We start from the raw sequence: 18,968 nt of genomic DNA, 5'->3' as shown, positions 1-18,968 counted from the left end.
ACTGGTATGTTCCATTCCTTTGTTTAGATGAAAATATCAAAAGCAAATCAAGCAAATACTCAAATGTAAGTAGCATTCATTTTTAATTACAGTAACTTATAAAAAGTAAGAACCTCAATCATAAGAGCGTGCGTAGTGTGTTTTTGAAAGCATTTTTTTAACCCCCGACGCACACCCTACCAAGCTATATTTCTTCTGCTATGGACAGTTATATAACAACTTGCTTTGATGGAAGACATAGACATGGAGATACTGCAGACACAAGGACAGAGACATTCTTGATTCATTGATTGTCTGGCTGGGGTGAACAGGGCAGGATGACTTGTCACAGAGTCGAGTACTAAGATAAAAATCCAGAGGTTATATATATTCCTTACTCCCAGCTGCCCTCTGAGCCTGCTTCCTTTAAGTAAAACTCTGTATATTAAAGGACGAGTCTGTATTTCTCATAAGTAGGCAGAAGTCCAAAGTCAAACAGTGATTGAGGTTGTATAGTCAAGGGTGTTTCAGATTGTATGTACCTGAGGTCTGCATTGGCCCTGGAAAAGCGCAACCCAGCAAATTAATCGCCAAACAAACGGTCAGTGCAAATATGGCCCCCAAAAAATAATTTCAACAAAACAGACAACATGCCGCAGTCTGACAAGTCCATGGTTTCAGGGAGTTTAGGGATCTTTACACTTTTTTTTTTTTACATGTTTGTATTACTCCATGTCACACTCAGACAAAAAAGAAAATCTAGAGAAGTTTACAGGTTCTGTAAAAGCTAATACATCAGTAATCAACATGGCTGCTCTTACTAATTTCCTAAGCACAACATTAACCCAAAAATATGTATACGGTGTGCTGGCAAATTTAAAAGACAAAAAAACAAAAAACAAAACTGAGGCCAAAACATGTGTCTCGGTCATTTCTGGCTTTATGAAACATGAAGGAATCTGCTCAGATTCTTGGATCACTGAGCTAAATCTACAGAAGAAGAAATCATGATGGAATCTCTGAAGCTCACTCTGCATGTAGTGAAGGCACTGACAACAGCTGGACGCTTACAAACGCTCAAATAACTCCTCAGAAGGTGAAAAAACTCCAACACGTGCCTCTCATTAAAACTCATTCATTGTAATATCTAGATCATTTGTTGTACATAACATAATGGCAACAGCAATGTGCAATATTGAAAGAGGATTAAAAAAAAAAAAAAAAGAGGAAGAAAAAAAACAAGCAAAAATGCTGGATTTTGTGTGTGTGTGTGTGTGTGTGTGTGTGTGAGTGTGTGAGAAGTGTGAGTAAAAGTGTGTGCATGAGCTGTGGTTTGGTCCCTCTAGCCAAAGGTCGCGCCACAGTTGGGACACCTTCTCTGACGCAGTGCGAAGCAGAAGAGGATACCAAGTGGGAAGAAAAAGATGGCACACAGGATCCCCAGGCAGGTGAAGTCATCCTCCAGGACGCCAACCCTGCAATGCATGCAGGCACAGGCAGACACACACACAAACAACAAAGCATGCATTGATTAGATGAAACAGGATTTTAATGGTTGAGGTGCTGTCAATAAGTGTAAACATGACCAAGTCAAGTCCACTTAAGGGAAAAATGGTCTCATGGTCCAAACAAACACTTATCAGATGTTTATCTGCAGTTTCCCAAACTGACTGTTGACATTTCACTGTTAACAGACTGAAAGACGGCACAGCTGTTTCACTCTGACCTCCATTCTAAAAGTTAAATATAAACTACAGAAGCCAGAGAAAGAAAGAAACAGGAAAAATCCCAGCAACTATGCTTTATGATAAGATAAAGATGTCATATTTCCTCATGGCAAAAAGATTTAAAAAATCTTTAAAGTCTTTAAAAAGAGAAAGTAAATTCTAGGGTTTTTGTGTTATGTGAAAAATGAATGATAAAATAAAACATTATGCAGCTTGTTTTGAAGCGCTGTGTCTGAGAGCAGCTTTAATCTGGAGTCACGGTAAACAAAGTGCTAACACTGGTCTCATGACTCCACCGCAACAACCAGGGTATCCAGTAAATCTAGTGGAGGCCCAGAGAAGGAATTAACAAAAGTAACGTGTCAACCACTGAAGCCTAACTCTAAAAGCTTGGGAAGTGGAATGCAGCTTCACTATGAAGAGCACTAACTGTGGGAAAGCTTCTCACAGACTGTGTGACAACGGTAAGTAGGCTTCACATTAATAGAAGCATTAATATTATTCCAAAGTTTCTTTACGGAGCATTTGGACTATGTGTGTTGAGTCTCCCTTGGCACCACATATTATTTGTGCACTCGGGAAAATATTGATGTAACATTTATCAGTCCAGTCTGCATCACCATAGTGCAAATACTTAAAAAAACAAAACTGTACCGACCCTTAAACCTTCCCGTTTCTGTACATAATGTAGACATGCTTACTACCCTCAGGAATCAGGGAGCAGCAGGACTATGGCTCATTATTAAATCAAGTTGACACAAAGTGCTCTGCAGTACAAATACAAACAACAACAACCAACCAGATAAGTAAAAAAATAACAATGGGACTGTGGGTAGTGCTCACATTGATAATTTAAGTGTCACAATGCTGCTTTGTGGTCATTTGCAGGTTTTCTAAAGTTTTAAATAAATAAAAGCTGTATTTCTAAAGCGGAGTATTTTGTGTAGAAAATATACAAATTCTCAGTGCAGTTTTCAGCTTATTAGAAATGTTCCCCTTAATTTGGATCTCTGTAATTATCAATCGTAGTACAATACATTTCACACATAGCCTGTGATTTAATTTACCAAACAAACACATTAAAAACAATCTGAGCAGCATTACCAGGGTATTTATCAACCTCATAACCCATGACAGTCCTATTGCGGTGCTTTGAAATAAACGCGTGACGGCCTGTTTATTGTCAAATATAAAGATGTTGAGATGACCTGAAGCCACCTTTGGCTCCATGCCCTGGCCAACTCGTCACATGTTTGAGGCTAAAATCATCTGACTGACAGGATGGTGACTCATGCACGGTGAAACCAATGTGAAACTGTATTCAAAAATTGAAAGTCACAGCTGCTCAGCTTCTGGTCACACATGCAGGAACAATGAAAGCATAAGGAGACTGGCCTCATGGAGTGAGTAGCAGCTTTCTGGCCTCATTCTCTGTGTCCCACTGTAAACACCATCCAGTATTTTGTGGCAATTATTTGCAGTGTTGTAAATTTTACAATGAACTTACTTTACATAGAAATCAGGTTTCCAGTGTTTGTACATGTGGGCCAACTAAAAACCATACCATTGTTAGAGCCTTCCATATCCTGCTATAATGCATATCTTGTGTTTGTGTTAGTGTGTGTCCTCACCTGCAGGCAGGGCAGCCTCCCACCACCACTACAGAGGGTTGGATGATGGCGTAGGTCCCAGCGTAGGGCTGCTGGGCTACAGCAGGACCCATTTGGGCTGAAGGGTATCCTGCGATTGACAGGAGATGGCGTAAATGCTATTGTGGACAGAACTGTTACTTCGGATATGTTTATATGAACATGAAATATGGAAAATGCAACATCAGCAGTGACACTCATGACTGATGACAGACTTGTCAACAGTCTGTACTGAAGTAGACTGTGACAGCAGAGACGGAGCAAAAGGAAATGGGACTTAGTTTGATATGCGAGTCTGCCATTTTAAAAGTCAAGTTAAATAAAGCTCTGGTCTAGTAAAAATCAATCTGGAATTGATCTTTTATTATGTGATTAACATCCAGTAACATCCAACTGTCAACTAGACATATCTGGATCTGAGGCCATGTTGACGTTTCTAATCACTAGTACACATTGGCAGTGATATTCGTAACAGTGAATTTATCACGCCACACTTGAATTCTCTGAATTATTTACACAGTAGTCCAAACAATTTTGCCTAATATGGTGACCTCCTTATGAGGAGGAGACTCATTTTTTGAAGAGAAATGTTAGATTTTGGATCAATACTCAATCCACGTGTCAGGGTTAACCACAGTGCAGAGATGGCTTTTGGAAATTTTTCATTCCAAAGTGTGTTTTTGTAGTCTTTAATGATACTGATGGCACATCACTGTATCTGTCTTTAGGCTGATAATGACCTGTTCCCTGACTACAGGTATGATAACAGTACAAAAACTGGAGGGCAACTCAATCCTAAGATTAAATCTCTAACATTTTTAATATGGCTCATTTCATTGTTTTTGTTAAATGTTGAGTGTGTGTGTGTGTATTCGGACACAACTTTGAGCTACATGTCTTGTCTGAATAATGCTCAGTAAATGAAATCGGATTCCAAATTCTGTCATTACAATGATATTAAACTGACTAATGCCAAAACAGGACAGCACATACAATCACAGCAGATTAGGCTTGTTTAACATAACTTCCTTGACACGGTGATTGCAGCTCTTACACAATAAGAGTCAGATGACGACCTCCTCCACATACAGCGCAAAGTATCGACATTATCATTTCATTCTGCCGCTTCCTTTAGAAAACTGATAATCTATTATTTGTGGTTTGTTAACGTGGTTTAATTTTTTTTTTCTTTTATTTTCTTTTTTTTTTTTTGGATCATATCAACGCAGTGGTTGGTGACATAGCCACTGGTGTGCTGCGCATGCGCGCTGCTGGAGCGTATAAACGACACTAACATTACAAGTTTAAAGTCTCAAATTTTTTTGGGTCATCGTTTGAGTTTTAAAAATAACTTTTTACTGACGTGCCCCTCAAACACGCACGCGCGCACACACATATATACATAGAGCAGACAGCACATTCCGTTTACACGACACCGGAAGTGAGCGGCAGTGAGCCCTCTTGAGTTGTTCACTTTGTGGTGAAAGTGCGGACCGTGTACGGGTGCTACACGGCCGGATCCGGTCCCTACCTGGGCCGTCGGAGTAGGAGTAGGGCGGCGGGGCCGAGGGAGGGATGGCTCCGTATCCATGCTGCTGCTGGCCGTACTCACAAGCCCCCGGGACGGAGTTATAGACGGGAGGTCTGTCCTGAAGAAGAGGTTTGCTGTCCACCATCTCGCCAACGACGTAATGCGCCCCCCCCCCTCTTCAAGTTGTCTCGTTTTTTTTTCTGCCCTCAACTTCACTCGGCGGCCACAAAAAGCGTCCAAACTGAGCAGATGTTACTTTGCCCTCGTTGTCCCACAAAACGAACAACGCTGGCGGACACGCAGTTGGATAAAAAACAAAGAAAACAAAGAAAAGACGCTGCGCAATAATGAAACTTCGTCCCTCTCCATGCGCCAACTTTGTCTCCAAAGATTTGACCAAAATAGTTCACTTTAAAGACAGGAATGGTCCGAGTCGGTCCGATGATGGTTAACTTAACTCCATTTTCCTCCGCAGAGTTGGCCCTTCGGTACCAAAACAAGTGCAATCTGTCATCGCGGCAGCTTCTCTCAGCTGGAAGTCGGAGAGGCTTTTCCTTTCTGATTGTCACAAGAGAAGAGTCATGTGACGAGCTGCGGTAGCGCCTCTGCGCACAGACGGCCTTCTTAAAGGAGCCGCGCAGCGAAACTCCGGCTGGTGTGCAGCAGCTGCGTGCAGAGCTCTGCATAGCAGCCACAATACTCCATCACCTCCAGATCCTCCATCACCTCCAGATCCTCCATCACTGCCAGCTCCTCCATTCCCTCCATCTCCTCCATCACCTCCATCCCCTAGATCACCTCCAGATCCTCCATCACCTCCATCTCCTCCATCACTACCATCTCCTCCATCTCCTCCATCACTGCCAGCTCCTCCAGCTCCTCCATCTCCTCCATCACTGCCAGCTCCTCCATCACCTCCATCCCCTCCAGATCCTCCATCACCTCCATCCCCTCCAGATCCTCCATCACCTCCATCTCCTCCATCACTGCCAGCTCCTCCATCACCTCCATCCCCTCCATTCCCTCCATCTCCTCCATCACCTCCATCTCCTCCATCACCTCCAGATCCTCCATCACCTCCATCTCCTCCATCACTGCCAGCTCCTCCATCCCCTCCATCCCCTCCATTCCCTCCATCTCCTCCATCACCTCCATCTCCTCCATCACCTCCAGATCCTCCATCACCTCCATCCCCTAGATCACCTCCAGCTCCTCCATCACCTCCAGATCCTTGAATCACTTCAAGTCCACCTGGCTATTAGTTCAGAGTTTGAGTAAAGCCCCACAGGACGGCTGTCCTGATGGTTATATGTTGGATTGGCATCATCGGGTTTCAAGAAGGAATGAGTGAAATGTAAAATGAATCCATAGAAAATAAAACAATTTTAACTTAACTTTAGTTACTACCAGGCTATAATTAGATTTTAAAATTAAGAACACAGAGGGAATCTTTTATGGAAATAGCAAATGTCTGTTTTAAAAAACTGACATGTTCCCAAATATTAAAATTATTAAGCAAATAGATTAGATTTCTATTCGTATTTAAGTATATGACTAATCAATTGGGCGGTTTGTAGAGAGTTAATTGATCATTTGCAAAAAAATAAGAATGAAATACAACAATGAAATGAGAATATGAAACGAGACATAATGATTGATTAGAGCCTTATATCTGTCAAATGATGTGAAACTGCCCCATGTTTTCTACAAAGACACTTTACAACAGATGAGCAAAGATAGCAAAAACTGTTTAGGTAGTAAAAAGTGTCATTTGGCCGCAACGATTTTGCTCCTCTATAAGAAGTTTGATGGAGGAATAACTACTTCAGATTCGTGTCATCTTTTTTATTTATTTAATTGGCAATAACCATCAGTTTGTGGTCCAGTTTGTGTTTTTAGTGTTGCCTGGGCTGATGTAAATATACAACACTGGCTTAAACTCCCACATTCAGGTAGTCAGCAGGAGCGAATGTTTCGTTATTTTCTTCATGCTGGTTTGTGGTTAGATATATTAGATCTATTCCAAACTGTATCCAAACAGGTAACGCCGACCTTGACTTTCAATAATTGATCTGGCGCTGAATAAATTATTGAAATCTGCGCGTCAGTCAGCAGAGGAGGAAAAAAAATGTCCGGCTCTCCGATGTTCAGCCAATAGGAGAAAGAGATCCCACAGTTCCGGTCGGGTATCAGCCAATCAGGGTTGGGCTTCGTCCATTTCCTGTTGTGGAGTCGGAGTGGGACAGGACATTCCTCCGGTCCAGACTTGAATTAAACACCTCTGTCCGTGTGAGCATGACAGGCTTCACCGTCCCACCGCAGAGGCGTCCACATGATGGAGGCTGGTAGGTGAGTAAAGGTGATGATTGGGGGGGGCCTGCAGCCTGCAGCCTGCAACCTGCAACCTGCAGCCTGCAGCCTGGACATGTAAACAGCTTATTGCAGACTTTGCGTCATAACAGTCCGTGCGTCGATAACACAACCTGCCGCCTCTTGTGTGTGTGTCTGTGTGTTGTTACTTCAGCCTGATGCTGAGTCTCTGACTGTCCCAGCCTGCTGGACATGGCAGCCGTCCGCCGGCGCACCTGATGTCATGAAGCGTGTGTTGATATTCCCTTGACAACCGCGGATCGGATACCGACATACAGGTAGGCTGCTGTTCCTGATCCTCTCTCTCTCTCTCTCTCTCTCTCTCTTTCTCTCTCTCTCTCTCTCTCTCTGCAGCCTCTGCTGCAGTCTGACTGGACTCTGGGCCCTGATGTGGACTAAGTCCTCATGAACAGTTTCAGTCCGGGTCCTGGGTCTAAGATCAGTCTTATATGTGGAGCATTTGAAGGCCTGTGTCTGTGGACTTACGGTCAATACTGTGGAGGATTAGTATCAGTCCACAAAGTGCGCGTTCACACAGTCGGACTTCCGGTATGTTTCAAATTAAAACAAAAAGCATGTTTCTGTGGCAGCAAATAACATTTAGCCTACTGTCATTTGAAAAATGTCAACAGTTTGCTTTCATGATTCAAGAAAAGCTACAATCTTGAAATGAATCTTAGGAATGACTTTTGAACCACGAGTGTTTACTCTGTGTGTTACACAGGTTACATTTCTGAGGAATTCCTTAACACTTGACCGTATTTATTTTTATTTGCTGAATTCATACGGTACATTAAAATCAACAATCACGACTGAAGCAGGATAATCCTCTTGGTACCACTAACCTCTTCACTCCTATATTTTTTGTATGGCTGCCTCGGTCAGATAGCTTAAAATAGCAGCTTTTATTTACGGCTATCAATAAGGCTGAGCAAACACCGTCATAAAATAGGGATGTCTTGTCGTCTCGGCTCAGGGGCCATCATGCCCATCACGCTGCTGTGGGCCGTGGATGTGTACGGCAGGGTGTACAGCCTCTCCACGGTCGGCCTGCGCTGGGAGCGAGCAGACGACACGCTGCTGGAGCTGAAGCGCGTCACCGCGGGGAAGGGGCGCTGCTGGGGCATCGGCTGTGACCACCACGTCTATCTCAACATGATGCCCAGTGAAACCCCCATCCGCTACCGGGAAGAGACCTACGAGAACCAGGTGAGTCCAACTTATGAACAGCCTGAAAATGTGTGTCATCCATACCAGACACTGCTCGGTACCCAACGCTACGTTTTCAGAGGTGGAACCCCGTGGACGGCTTCACGGACACACTCTTGCCCACCGACCGCTGGCCGTGGAGTGACGTCACCGGCATGACTCCGCAGCCGCTCCACAGCTTCCAGCTGCCCTCCCGCAGCTGGGAGTGGGAAGGAGACTGGTATGTGGACCAAAGCTGCGGGGGAGAGCCCAGCCAGACTGGGGTGAGAGACGACGCAAACACAACCCCCCACCACCAATCATGCACTTCTAGTTTTGTCTCTCCCGTTCACGGGTGACATGTGAAAGCTCCGTCTCTCCTCAGGGCTGGGAGTACGCCGTCGATTTCCCAGCGAACTTCTCTCCAGACAAGAAGTGGAATTCCTGTGTTCGGCGTCGGCGCTGGATCCGCTACAGGAGATACACCGCACAAGGCACCTGGGCGAAGGTTTGGACAGGCTCTTCTTTTTGTGCGTCTCTGCATGATCCTGTGAGCATCCCAGGAGATGAACACGAGTGAGCCAAGTTGCTCCTTTTCCTCAGATCCCCCTGGACAACCCAAAGAAACCTCCGCTGCCGCTCAGTGACATCAGCTGTGGAGGCTGGGAGATGAGTGACCAGTCCGGAAGGTATCCCTACCTGTGGGGTGTGTCCCAGCAAGGACAGGTCAGGATCACATGCTTCATTGTCTTTTTGCTGTTAGAAACTTTATTGATATGTTAACTAGCACTTCATGCAAATATGTTTTATTTTCTGATCTAGCTCCGTTTTTTTATACAAAGTCTGCCTTTTGTGATTTATAAAAGGTAGACATTTATTCTGTTGACTTTGGTTCACTTCAAATTTTGCCCACAAGGAGGCAGCATGACATCATGTGATTTAGCTGATCAAACTGGTCCTCTTGAGCATGTCAAGTGCTTTTTGACCTCAGGCTGGTCTGTGCCCCTGTAGGTGTGGTTCAGGGAAGGCATCCACCCTCGGGTCCCAGAGGGCTCCAGCTGGGAGGAGGTGGAGGTGCCTAAGGAAGTGGCTCAGTTATCAGCTGGTCCTGGAGACCTGCTGTGGGCTTTACTCTGGGATGGGAACCTGCTGGTCCGTACCGGCCTCAGTCTGGACAGTCCGACTGGTCAGCATTCACCGCAGTCCACATTCATCCCCTTAAATAATCCTCCAGAGTTTTCCTCTCTGTTATATCATGGTGCACCCCCTCTTTTTTAAAAGCCACTTATCCTGTTTTTCCTCCTTTTTTCATTTAAATCAAAGTTTGCGTTCAAGCTTTTAATGATGACAGTTTGCGTGAATGAGGTCTTGTTGTTGCCTGGTACTTTCAATCAGGATCATCATGGGAAGAAGTGGAATCACCAGGAAAGGAGATCGAAGCAATTCATGTGTCCGTGGGGGTCAGTGTGGTCTGGGTGGTCACTAAAGACTACAAGGTGAATCCATTCTTCCCCCATGGACTGACAGTACATAGTTGTAATGCTGTGGTTCATTGTGGTGGTGATATGTATGTGTCTGTTGGTCCAGGTGTGGTTCAGACGTGGTGTGAATTCTCACAACCCCTGTGGCTCCGGTTGGATAAGCATCGGTGGAGAGATGATGATGGCGGACGTTGGACTCAATGACCAGGTTTAAAGATTTCTGTTGCTGCGTTTCCTCTCCCCTTGACAGAATTCAGTTCGAAGTTAGTTATAATACTGTGATTTTATAACAAAATGTAACAGTTAACATTAAGTAATCTACAATATGAGTATGTAGAAGTAATGTAGCCAATACTACACAGCTGTATTTTTCTAGAAGGAAAAAGGAATTCATAAGTGACATAGCCACTAGTGTGGAGACACTTTTTTGATACCATACTAACAAAAATACAGAGAAGAGGTAAGTAAAAGTTTTATTTTATTATTGTACATTTTTACATCTTTCTGAGACCTTTTGGTCTGACTGTAATCATCGTCTGTACCCTCAGACAGATTTACTTTACCTTCTCTTTGGATCTGGTTTCAGGGCAGACCAGATCAGAGCCGGGGTCAGGGCAGAAAGGCTTCACTGTGTATTTCACTGCTGAGGACTTTGCTAGCACTGCAAACCCATTTCTCACACCTCCTCCCCTTCTGTCTCTCACTCCTTTTGCCCCTTCCACCAGCCCCTTTACCTCTTGTCCTGCCCCGTGGCTGCCCGGTAACACGAGTACAGCTTGTCACTCCAGCCAATGCCCCAGCAGTAGCACCTCAGGCCCAGCCTTATATATCCCCGGGCTATGTTCCTACTGGCCTGACATATGGGAGACCCCCTAATTAGAAGCTGGCCAAGCCGTCGTCATCATATCCCATATTTCATATTTCAGGGCTGCAATTATGGATATGGCTTGTGTGAGGTGGCAGGCGCCAGTGTTGCAGTATATGGCCATATAAAGTAACTGCTGCTTGTGTCCCTCTAGTGCCTCTAATGCACCTTTGAATGGTGAAATAAAATTTTATTTTGTTTCATTTTACAGTCAGTAAGTGTCTTGTCATATTCATCATCTTAGATTTTTATTTTCGGACCTCCTGAACTTTCTTGTGTTTACTGAGTTATTTTACTGGATATGACTTATTACCACAGCCCTTTTGTTTGTCTGCATTGTGTCCTTTTTTTCTCAGGTTTGGGCGGTTGGTGAGGACCACGGCCTGTATTTCAGAATAGGTGTGACCACGTCTGAACCAAGTGGGAATGGCTGGATTCCTGTTTCTGCCCAGTGGGGCAACAGTAAAGAGGTCGTTCACCCCAGGTCTGCGTAAATAACCGCTGATTTTTGTATCAGATGATACACTCACTTTGTATGTGGTTTCAAAGGTGTTCACTGACCATTTCATGATGTTTGCCTTGTCTATGTTTTTCTTGTTTAATAGAGATGAGTGTGAGTTTAGTGGTCAGCTGACTGAGGCCTCAAAAGGCTCACTTCTGAGCTGCACTGACTCAGACTCAGAGTTGGGTGCCCCCAACTGGCAGAACGGCACTGACACCCCAGTGCTGGAGGCAGCAGCCCCGTCTGTAGTCCCTTTGGGAGGTACTGACTCTGTCACACCTCCCCTGGTTGCAGACGACGCTCCCTTAGCCTCGCAGCAGGATACTCCCAAACCCTTCATCCCTGCAAGCGACAGCTTCATCAACAGCCTAGTCTCAGACCGTGACAGAACCTCCACACCACAGCCGTCCATCACAGAGATACCGCAGGAGGAGGCCGAGGAGCTGTCCCCAGCCCCGATACTCCTGACCCCTGAGGCTGCAGGAAACAATGTGCCCTGGATGAATGTGGATCTGGAGGGGGCAGAGGCAGCTCGAAGTGGACAGGCTGCAGGGACTTCCTCGACAGATAAAGCTGCTGCCACCTACGCACTTGGGGCTCTGGAGACCTCTCAGGGTTTTGGCGAAGAGGACAGTCCAGTGTGGACCTGGATCTCTGGTGGAGGCTGTGATGTGGATGCAAATTCTCAGATCAGCTGGCTTAGTCCCACAGGTATACTGACAACCAGCATGTATGCCAGTCCGTGTATGTGTATCTTGATGTTGTAGGCCACGCATCTGTTTGTGTGTCTTAACTGATATATGTGTATAGATGGCTACCTCTGTGGTTGCATATTTGTTTCAATGTTTGACTTGTATGTCTGTCCATAAGGTCCCCTCACCAGCTCTCTGTCACTGACTCCAGTTCAGTCAGCAGCCTGGAGCAAGCAGCAGCAGCAGGAACACAGGGAAGAGATCAACAAGAAACCGCTGGAGAGAAGCAACGTATGACTGCTTTAGCACCTTCAAACTCCTCCTGTCTGCCTTGAAATGAGCTCATTACCTCCCTCGTGACATCTCTGTATAACTCTGTGCATGCTTCCTTCTCCAGTCTGTGTGGGTGCGTAAAGGTGCGTTGCGCTGGTGGAGAGACTGGAAACCTCAGCGTTGGGTGGATGTGGGTGTTGCTCTGGAACAGTCCACCAAGTGTGATGGCAGGAAGGACAGCATCTTCTTTGTGTATTACACGCATTATGATGAAAAAAGGGTAGGTTTTGCTCTTAAGTTATGGTCTGTACATAAAGCATGAGATCACTTTGTTTCATTTAATAACATCAGTCACTGTCACTGTGTCTGTATTTCAGTATCTTCAGGTGTTTATAAATGAAGTGACAGCGCTGGTTCCAGTGCTCAGGGACTGCCACCATGCCTTCGCTGTGTACACTGCTCAAAGGACCAAACAGAGGTGGCCTCTAGTCCTGGCAGCACAAACTGAAACGGACATGAACGACTGGGTAAAGTACACGAATTTCGCAGAAACGCTAAAATTGTCTCTTGGAACGTCGAGCTTCTTTTCTTTTTCAATGATTATTTTTTATCTAACCGTGCCCCCTGTTGTTTCTTGGTGTCCTCTCTGTCACCAGTTGTGCCTGTTGTCTGACTGTTGCTGCGAGTGTCGCGGGATCACAGGTCCCCCGTCCAGACAGGCCCTGTGGTCCACCACCTCGAAGGGAGACATCATGGTCCACGAACCATCCTTCTCCCTGGAATCTCCTGTAAACACGATGCCCTGTGACGTCATGTGAGACTGATGCCCACCTGGTTTCCCATCAACTTCTCTTTTTGTTTTCTGCTATGTGCTACTTAATGTGCTGACTTACTGCTCTGGCTGGTGACCTTTGGCATTATTTTGCTGCTAATGTGTCTCTTTCATACTGTGTGTAGCAGCACTTTGTCCTCTGTGTGCTAAGTGTGTGCTAACAACATGGCTAACGCTGTGTGCGTCGGCTGTACGGTGCTGCAGGTTCTGGCGGCAGGTTCCAGGACACCTGCGCTGTGTAGAGTCTAACAGTCTGGGGCTGGTGTGGGGCATCGGGTGGGATGGCACCGCCTGGGTCTACAGCGGGCGTCATGGGCAAGAGCCTGCCTCGGGTAAACTTGCCCCTGCAGACCTCCACCCATATGTATCATCCACAACCCTAGTCTTCCCTTTTTAATGGGCCTTTTAAATGTCTTCTTTTTAAAAGTGGCTCAGTCTTTTTCTCCAGCTGTGACAATGAATCATTTGGCCAATCAACATAAAATTTATCTGTGACATTTTTTTCTAACACAACTGCAAAAACTTAATTGGGGCAAACGTTTTTGTGTCTTATTTCAGTCTTGCCAGCATTTTATACTTTGGTTTGCAAATGGTTGAGCATAGTAAAAAAATGTCTACATTTTTGTCCATGTTTGGGTGTTTTACAGGAGATGCTGCTCAGCTGCACCAGCAGACCGACGTCAGGAGTATACACGTGTACGAGAATCAAAGATGGAACCCGATGACCGGATATACAGACAAGTAGGAACATTTCCTCCTTTGACACTCTTTAATCAAGTCTTTGCAGTTGAGTTTCATCATTTCTTGCCTGACTGCCTGACTGAAACATTTTTGGCTCACTTGTCTAGAGGACTTCCAACAGATCGTCCCATGTGGAGTGATGAAAGTGGGCTGAAAGAGTGCACCAAAGGCAACACACACCCGCCCTCCCCTCAGTGGTCTTGGGTACGTGGTTACCTAAGGTTAAAATCCTACTCACTATTCCTTCTGTATCCACATTCAATTTCTGGTTTCCCCACCATCCACCATGTTTAGGTGTCAGAGTGGGCTGTGGACTACAATGTCCCAGGAGGGACAGACAAAGAAGCCTGGCAGTACGCAGCAGACTTCCCTGTGTATGTTTTTTCAGGACATTGTCTCACAGAAATAAACCCCCATCAGCATTGTGCTGATGTGTGCCACTCATCTGTTACGTCTGTCTTCCTCTCCCAGGACATTTCATGGCCACAAAACCATGAAAGACTTTGTTAGACGCAGAAGATGGACGAGGTGATCGCACACACTTACATTTTGCCATGGCCTGTAACTCACAATTTTCTGCAGCATGAAAACACTGACATATTTTATTTACAGGAAGTGTAAGATCACTTTGAGGGGTCCATGGCTGCAGGTCCCACCCATCCCCCTGAGTGACATCTCTCTGATGCCATGTCTGGCCCAGAGCAAGATGGAGCAGGTCCCGGTCTGGGCCCTCAGTGACAAGGGAGATGTGTTGTGTCGGCTGGGAGTCAGCCCCCAAAACCCAGCGGTGAGGAACGAGTCCGGGCTATTTCTGACTTTAAGATCACTTTAACTTTCAAGCAGAGGACTCTAATGTGAGCGCTTTGCTGTCATTTCACTGTAGCTCCTGTGTTTCAGTTAGCTTTTATTCTTCTGTGCAAACACTGTTGTTGAAAACAGCACCACTCTCTAAATCCAGTGTGTCTGTTCTCACAGGGCAGCTCTTGGCTACACGTGGGCACAGATCAGCCCTTCAAGTCCATCTCCATCGGCGGAGCCAACCAGGTGTGGGCCATCGCCAAAGATGGAGCTGTGTTTTATAGAGGATCAGTGTCCCCACAAAACCCTGCAGGTGAGTTGATCCTCAGTCAGCATGACGGCATGTCAAAATTCAAATACACCACCGAATCGGATAATAAAGGTTTGGTGTAGGATCGTCTAAGTGCCCAGTGATACACCCAGAGACGGTCCACATGAAGCCAAACATTCAGTGCTGTTGTGCCTCTGCAGGGGAATGCTGGTACCACATCCCGTCTCCTCCAAGGCAAACACTGCGGCAGCTATCTGTGGGCCGGACCTCTGTCTTCGCCGTGGACGACAACAGTGAGTGCAGCGTTTTGAGATCCCTTAAACCTGGAGAAGAAAAAGTGAAATGATTTCAAACGTCTTTGAATGTCCTGCAGGCAACCTCTGGTACAGACAAGGCCTCACCCCCAGCTACCCTCAGGGCTCCGCCTGGGAGCTCATCTCCAACACTGTCACCAAGGTCTCTGTGGGACCGCTGGACCAGGTCAGTATTCCCACAGCCATCTCAGGCGGGGTGTGAGTTTGAGCGGCAGGCGTTTGACTCGGCGATCTTGTTCTCTCCAGGTGTGGATCATAGCAGACGGGGTTCCCGGCTTCCCTGCTGAGCCTCCAGGAGCTGTCTGCCACAGACTCGGGGTCGGACCCTTACAACCCAAGGGCCAGTTCTGGGACTATGGCATAGGGGTAAGTTTGTAATCAGTCCCCTAGTTAGTATTATATTCAAAAACACATATTTGGTGTTTAATTTATTGTAAATTGATGGTACTTATTTGCATGATGAGGTTTAAAGAATTAAAGCTGCTATACTGCATTTTTCTTTTTCTTCATGTTAATAATCTCAATGAAAAGAGCAAGAGTTAAACTCTTAAATACTTCCTGTCTGAGCGACAAATGTTTACTTTCACTCAGTTTTACATGTTTTGAGTTTTCAGTCATTTTTTAGACATAAAAAAAAAACATTTCAAAATTAATGAAACATGGTTGAAGAAGTTCCCTTTTCATTGTGGTGATATTAGTGCCCTCTAGTGAATAAGTCAAGTAGCTTCATTAGCAGATAGGTAGGGGGGTCGTGCATGCAGATGTGAACTCATTTTCACGTACTGAAGCTATCCATCTGTTTCTGACTTCCAGGGTGGATGGGAGCACATCAGTGTGAGGGGGAACTCAGCAGAGGCTCCTAGAGCCCCCCATCCTCTGCTACCTGCCGGACCCCCACGCAGCCCCCTTCCACCACGACCTCTGACACAAGTGAACGGGAACGCCGTTGGTGTGTAGCCCCCACCTGGAACTTCCTCCCCGTACCAGCCCTGTTTGTGCCTGGACCTACGTGCGTCTCCTCAGACCAATCCCACAGGCTCTGATCCCTTCATGCAAAGGGAATGCACAATCACCACTGAGTTTATATTTATATCTTGGCTGGATTTGACTCTTGATCGATGGATGAATGTTACTCTCTGGCGGAAATTGTGCCAGTAATGCAGTGATGACTAAACAGGAAAGGGAACACGAGCATTTCAGCAGGATGGATCCTGAGTGCATGTGTTTGCTCTAGGCTTTGGCTACTGGGGTGTAGCTGCTGTTTTGGGATCTAGCAATAGCTTTCTTACACCTGATCCCCTGTTATAACCTAAGAGGGGGGAACTTTAAAGGGCTAAGGCTTTGGGTACCAACCTCGTCTTCAAATGAACAACCCAACTATGGATTAGATCGTCTTGGTTTTTAGAATCTTGTTGCTTTGTTTGTGTTTGTGTCTGTGTCTGATTTGCTTGTCATTCATTTGCATGCGATATTTATTTATTTTCAGAATTTTGTTTCTCCATCGCTTTTGGCCTGTTACGTGTTTGCAATGCTGTGTTCTCTTGCCACACTGATACATCAAGCCTTCCTGATACTGAGGGCTTATTTTCCAAAAGACTGGCACATTTTGAAATATTGGTACAGTGTGAAAACCCAACATTCAGTTCTACACCACCGGATAATCCCTCTCTAGTTCTCCCTATCAGTATCATCCCCATCCACGACACTGCTACGACCGTGACTGTTCAAAATGCACAGCAGGTCTGAATGCTGCCACGACTGGACATTCATCTTCCAAGGGCATTGAAATGTGAAATAAAAGTGTAAAAACATTGCTGCATGTTCTGATGTTACTTTACATAAGATGTGGACGACAGCAGCAGCAGCATGTCGGCCAACAGCAGGGAATCATTCACTTTTTCTATTTCATGCGACTGCGAGTGTTTCCTCTTAAGTCCTGTTTGGAGAGAGAGAGAGAGAGAGAGAGAGAGAGAGAAATTAATAATCAAATGCAGTATCACAACTGCATTTTATTTGTTACTGGATGCAAAATCTTTAGTTTGACAATTCAGCTGCTAAACAGTTCCAGCATCATCAGCCAGGGTTCATTCCTTGTAAAAATACCAGCCTACTTAACACGCATGACGATACACACAGCCAGTCCAGAGAATGTCATGCACAAACTGTCATTAGAAGTTCATTTGCATTTATTTTCATATTAAACAGTGTAATTATAAACATTTCATTCAATTACACTAAGCATGATCAATATGAAGTAAAAATATTTTTAAAATCTACAAGTTTAAAGGACAGAATGAATTCACATCCACTTCTGTGTCTTAATTTAACTGTTTTTTAGCCAATGAATGTGATATGTTCCTCTCATCAACTCAGCTTTAAGTTACCAAATGAAACCTCATACCTTGAACTCAGTTACATAATTTCCAATTTACAGACAAAAAAAAAAAAAAATTAACATTTATATACATCAGTACAGTTCAACATTAAGTTACATTTCTCAAATGTGCAAGATTAAGCAAACGTATACTGTAGTCAAATAAAACAAAATTTCCTTAAATAAATGTTCAAGTTTAAACTGAAGCACAGGCTGCTGGTTTTTAACAGAGGTTAACATTGTCTAAGATACAGTGCCTTCTGTGTGGGGCTGGGACATTATCTACTACAGGTGAAGTATAACGGTTCATCAGGTGAATGACAAAATCTTGAAGGTGTTTGAGTCAGTTGAAGGAAATAACCACATAACTGTAAAACGCTACAGTTTGAAATAACTGGTTTTATAGCTGTACATGGAAACCTTGGGAAGAGGAGGCGTATCTTCATCTGCAACCGTTTGCATTATGCTTCTAGAGAAACACTCACACTCACACTCACACACACACACACACACACACACACACACACACACACACAATCTTGTACAGCCACAGGATTCCCCGCAAATGACAAAGACAAAATGGTAAAAAACTGGACAAAGAGAGAAAATGCCATCTGAACACATAAATTAAGTTTGACACAAAGGTAAAAAAAAAAAAAAAACAAACAAAAGGCAAACATTTCCTTTCGTGACATTTGAAGGTGATAAAGCAGCAGTGTTTTTTTGTTCTAGTAGTGTTTTTTTCCAAATGAAGCTTTAAGTCCCTGCTCATTACTGAAGAAATGTCACCATGTTTACCTGGACATCCTATGAACTCTCAACTGATTCATTGCACATTTCTTTACAAACAGCATTAAATATTTCTTCATTCTGACATTTAAAAATAAAATCTCCCACCCTTTTATTTTACATAATCCCACCGAACCTGTGAATTGAAATTTTGTGGTGATAGAAGATGAGGTGCAGCTGTCACAGCATCAGCAGGCACTGTGATAAAACCCAGTGACGATTAGAAGAGAAAAACCATCCGAGCAACTCACTGTACAGTTCAGAGCAATGAAGCGTTACAACGTAAATAACTTGTTTTAGCGTTTTCTCAAAATTGTCTTTCATTTAATCCCACCCGTTTTAGGATTAATCTGACAATCCTTTCTTAGTAATACCCACAATTCTTATGGAAATGTCTCAAAAATATGAAACTACTTAGTGTAAACGCTCCTCTCAAAGATAAATAAAGGAGCATACTGGGTCACCTCTGTGGATGAGCGTTTGTCAGTTATCCAGTCATCCCATGCATGGATGGCTCTTCCTAAATGTCACCTCCTTCTCTGTTAAATGCTGCTACAGAAGGATATCACACACTCTCTCCAGTTGAGAGAAA

At 44.6% G+C, this 18,968-nt stretch overlaps 2 protein-coding genes across 3 annotated transcripts; one reads left to right on the top strand and one right to left on the bottom strand.

Moving 5' to 3' along the window:
- Positions 1-66: 66 nt before the first annotated feature.
- Positions 67-5,462, bottom strand: bri3 (brain protein I3). The gene is made up of 3 exons (XM_029507816.1): positions 4,887-5,462; positions 3,338-3,446; positions 67-1,454 (listed from the first exon to the last, which is right to left on the bottom strand). The coding sequence occupies exons 1-3, from the start codon at positions 5,029-5,031 to the stop codon at positions 1,322-1,324; spliced, it is 387 nt and encodes a 128-aa protein (XP_029363676.1). The 5' UTR covers positions 5,032-5,462; the 3' UTR covers positions 67-1,321.
- A 536-nt stretch (positions 5,463-5,998) lies between these two features.
- tecpr1b (tectonin beta-propeller repeat containing 1b) lies at positions 5,999-17,519 on the top strand. Of its 2 annotated transcripts, none has more exons than XM_029507522.1 (26): positions 5,999-7,235; positions 7,411-7,534; positions 8,233-8,465; positions 8,546-8,728; positions 8,830-8,952; positions 9,048-9,170; positions 9,456-9,630; positions 9,840-9,940; positions 10,032-10,133; positions 11,147-11,274; positions 11,396-12,003; positions 12,163-12,275; positions 12,382-12,537; positions 12,635-12,784; positions 12,914-13,071; positions 13,294-13,421; positions 13,740-13,830; positions 13,938-14,034; positions 14,125-14,204; positions 14,302-14,358; positions 14,443-14,617; positions 14,806-14,941; positions 15,100-15,192; positions 15,273-15,379; positions 15,460-15,579; positions 16,027-17,519. In XM_029507522.1, exons 3-26 carry the CDS (start codon positions 8,241-8,243, stop codon positions 16,168-16,170), a joined length of 3,573 nt encoding a protein of 1,190 aa, XP_029363382.1. In that variant the 5' UTR covers positions 5,999-7,235; positions 7,411-7,534; positions 8,233-8,240; the 3' UTR covers positions 16,171-17,519. The 2 variants fall into 2 exon arrangements, with proteins under 2 accessions (XP_029363382.1, XP_029363381.1); XM_029507521.1 differs by having other exon boundaries at positions 13,737-13,830.
- Positions 17,520-18,968: the final 1,449 nt, after the last annotated feature.

The sequence above is a fragment of the Echeneis naucrates genome, chromosome 8, assembly GCF_900963305.1.
Source record: "Echeneis naucrates chromosome 8, fEcheNa1.1, whole genome shotgun sequence".
NCBI lineage: Eukaryota > Metazoa > Chordata > Actinopteri > Carangiformes > Echeneidae > Echeneis > Echeneis naucrates.
The sequence above is the reverse complement of the archived record's forward strand: the minus strand, read 5'-3'. Positions and strand labels throughout refer to the sequence as shown.

Bases quoted from the DNA above. Each gene is read 5' to 3' on its own strand.
- tecpr1b (XM_029507521.1), top strand. From the start codon at position 8,241: ATGCCCATCACGCTGCTGTGGGCCGTGGATGTGTACGGCAGGGTGTAC. The intron at 8,729-8,829 runs GTGAGAGACGAC...GTCTCTCCTCAG, and splicing joins GAGAGCCCAGCCAGACTGGG to GGCTGGGAGTACGCCGTCGA. The intron at 15,380-15,459 runs GTCAGTATTCCC...TGTTCTCTCCAG, and splicing joins CTGTGGGACCGCTGGACCAG to GTGTGGATCATAGCAGACGG.
- bri3 (XM_029507816.1), bottom strand. From the start codon at position 5,031: ATGGTGGACAGCAAACCTCTTCTTCAGGACAGACCTCCCGTCTATAAC. The intron at 3,447-4,886 runs GTAGGGACCGGA...TGTCAATCGCAG, and splicing joins CTCCTACTCCGACGGCCCAG to GATACCCTTCAGCCCAAATG. The intron at 1,455-3,337 runs GTGAGGACACAC...CATGCATTGCAG, and splicing joins GGAGGCTGCCCTGCCTGCAG to GGTTGGCGTCCTGGAGGATG.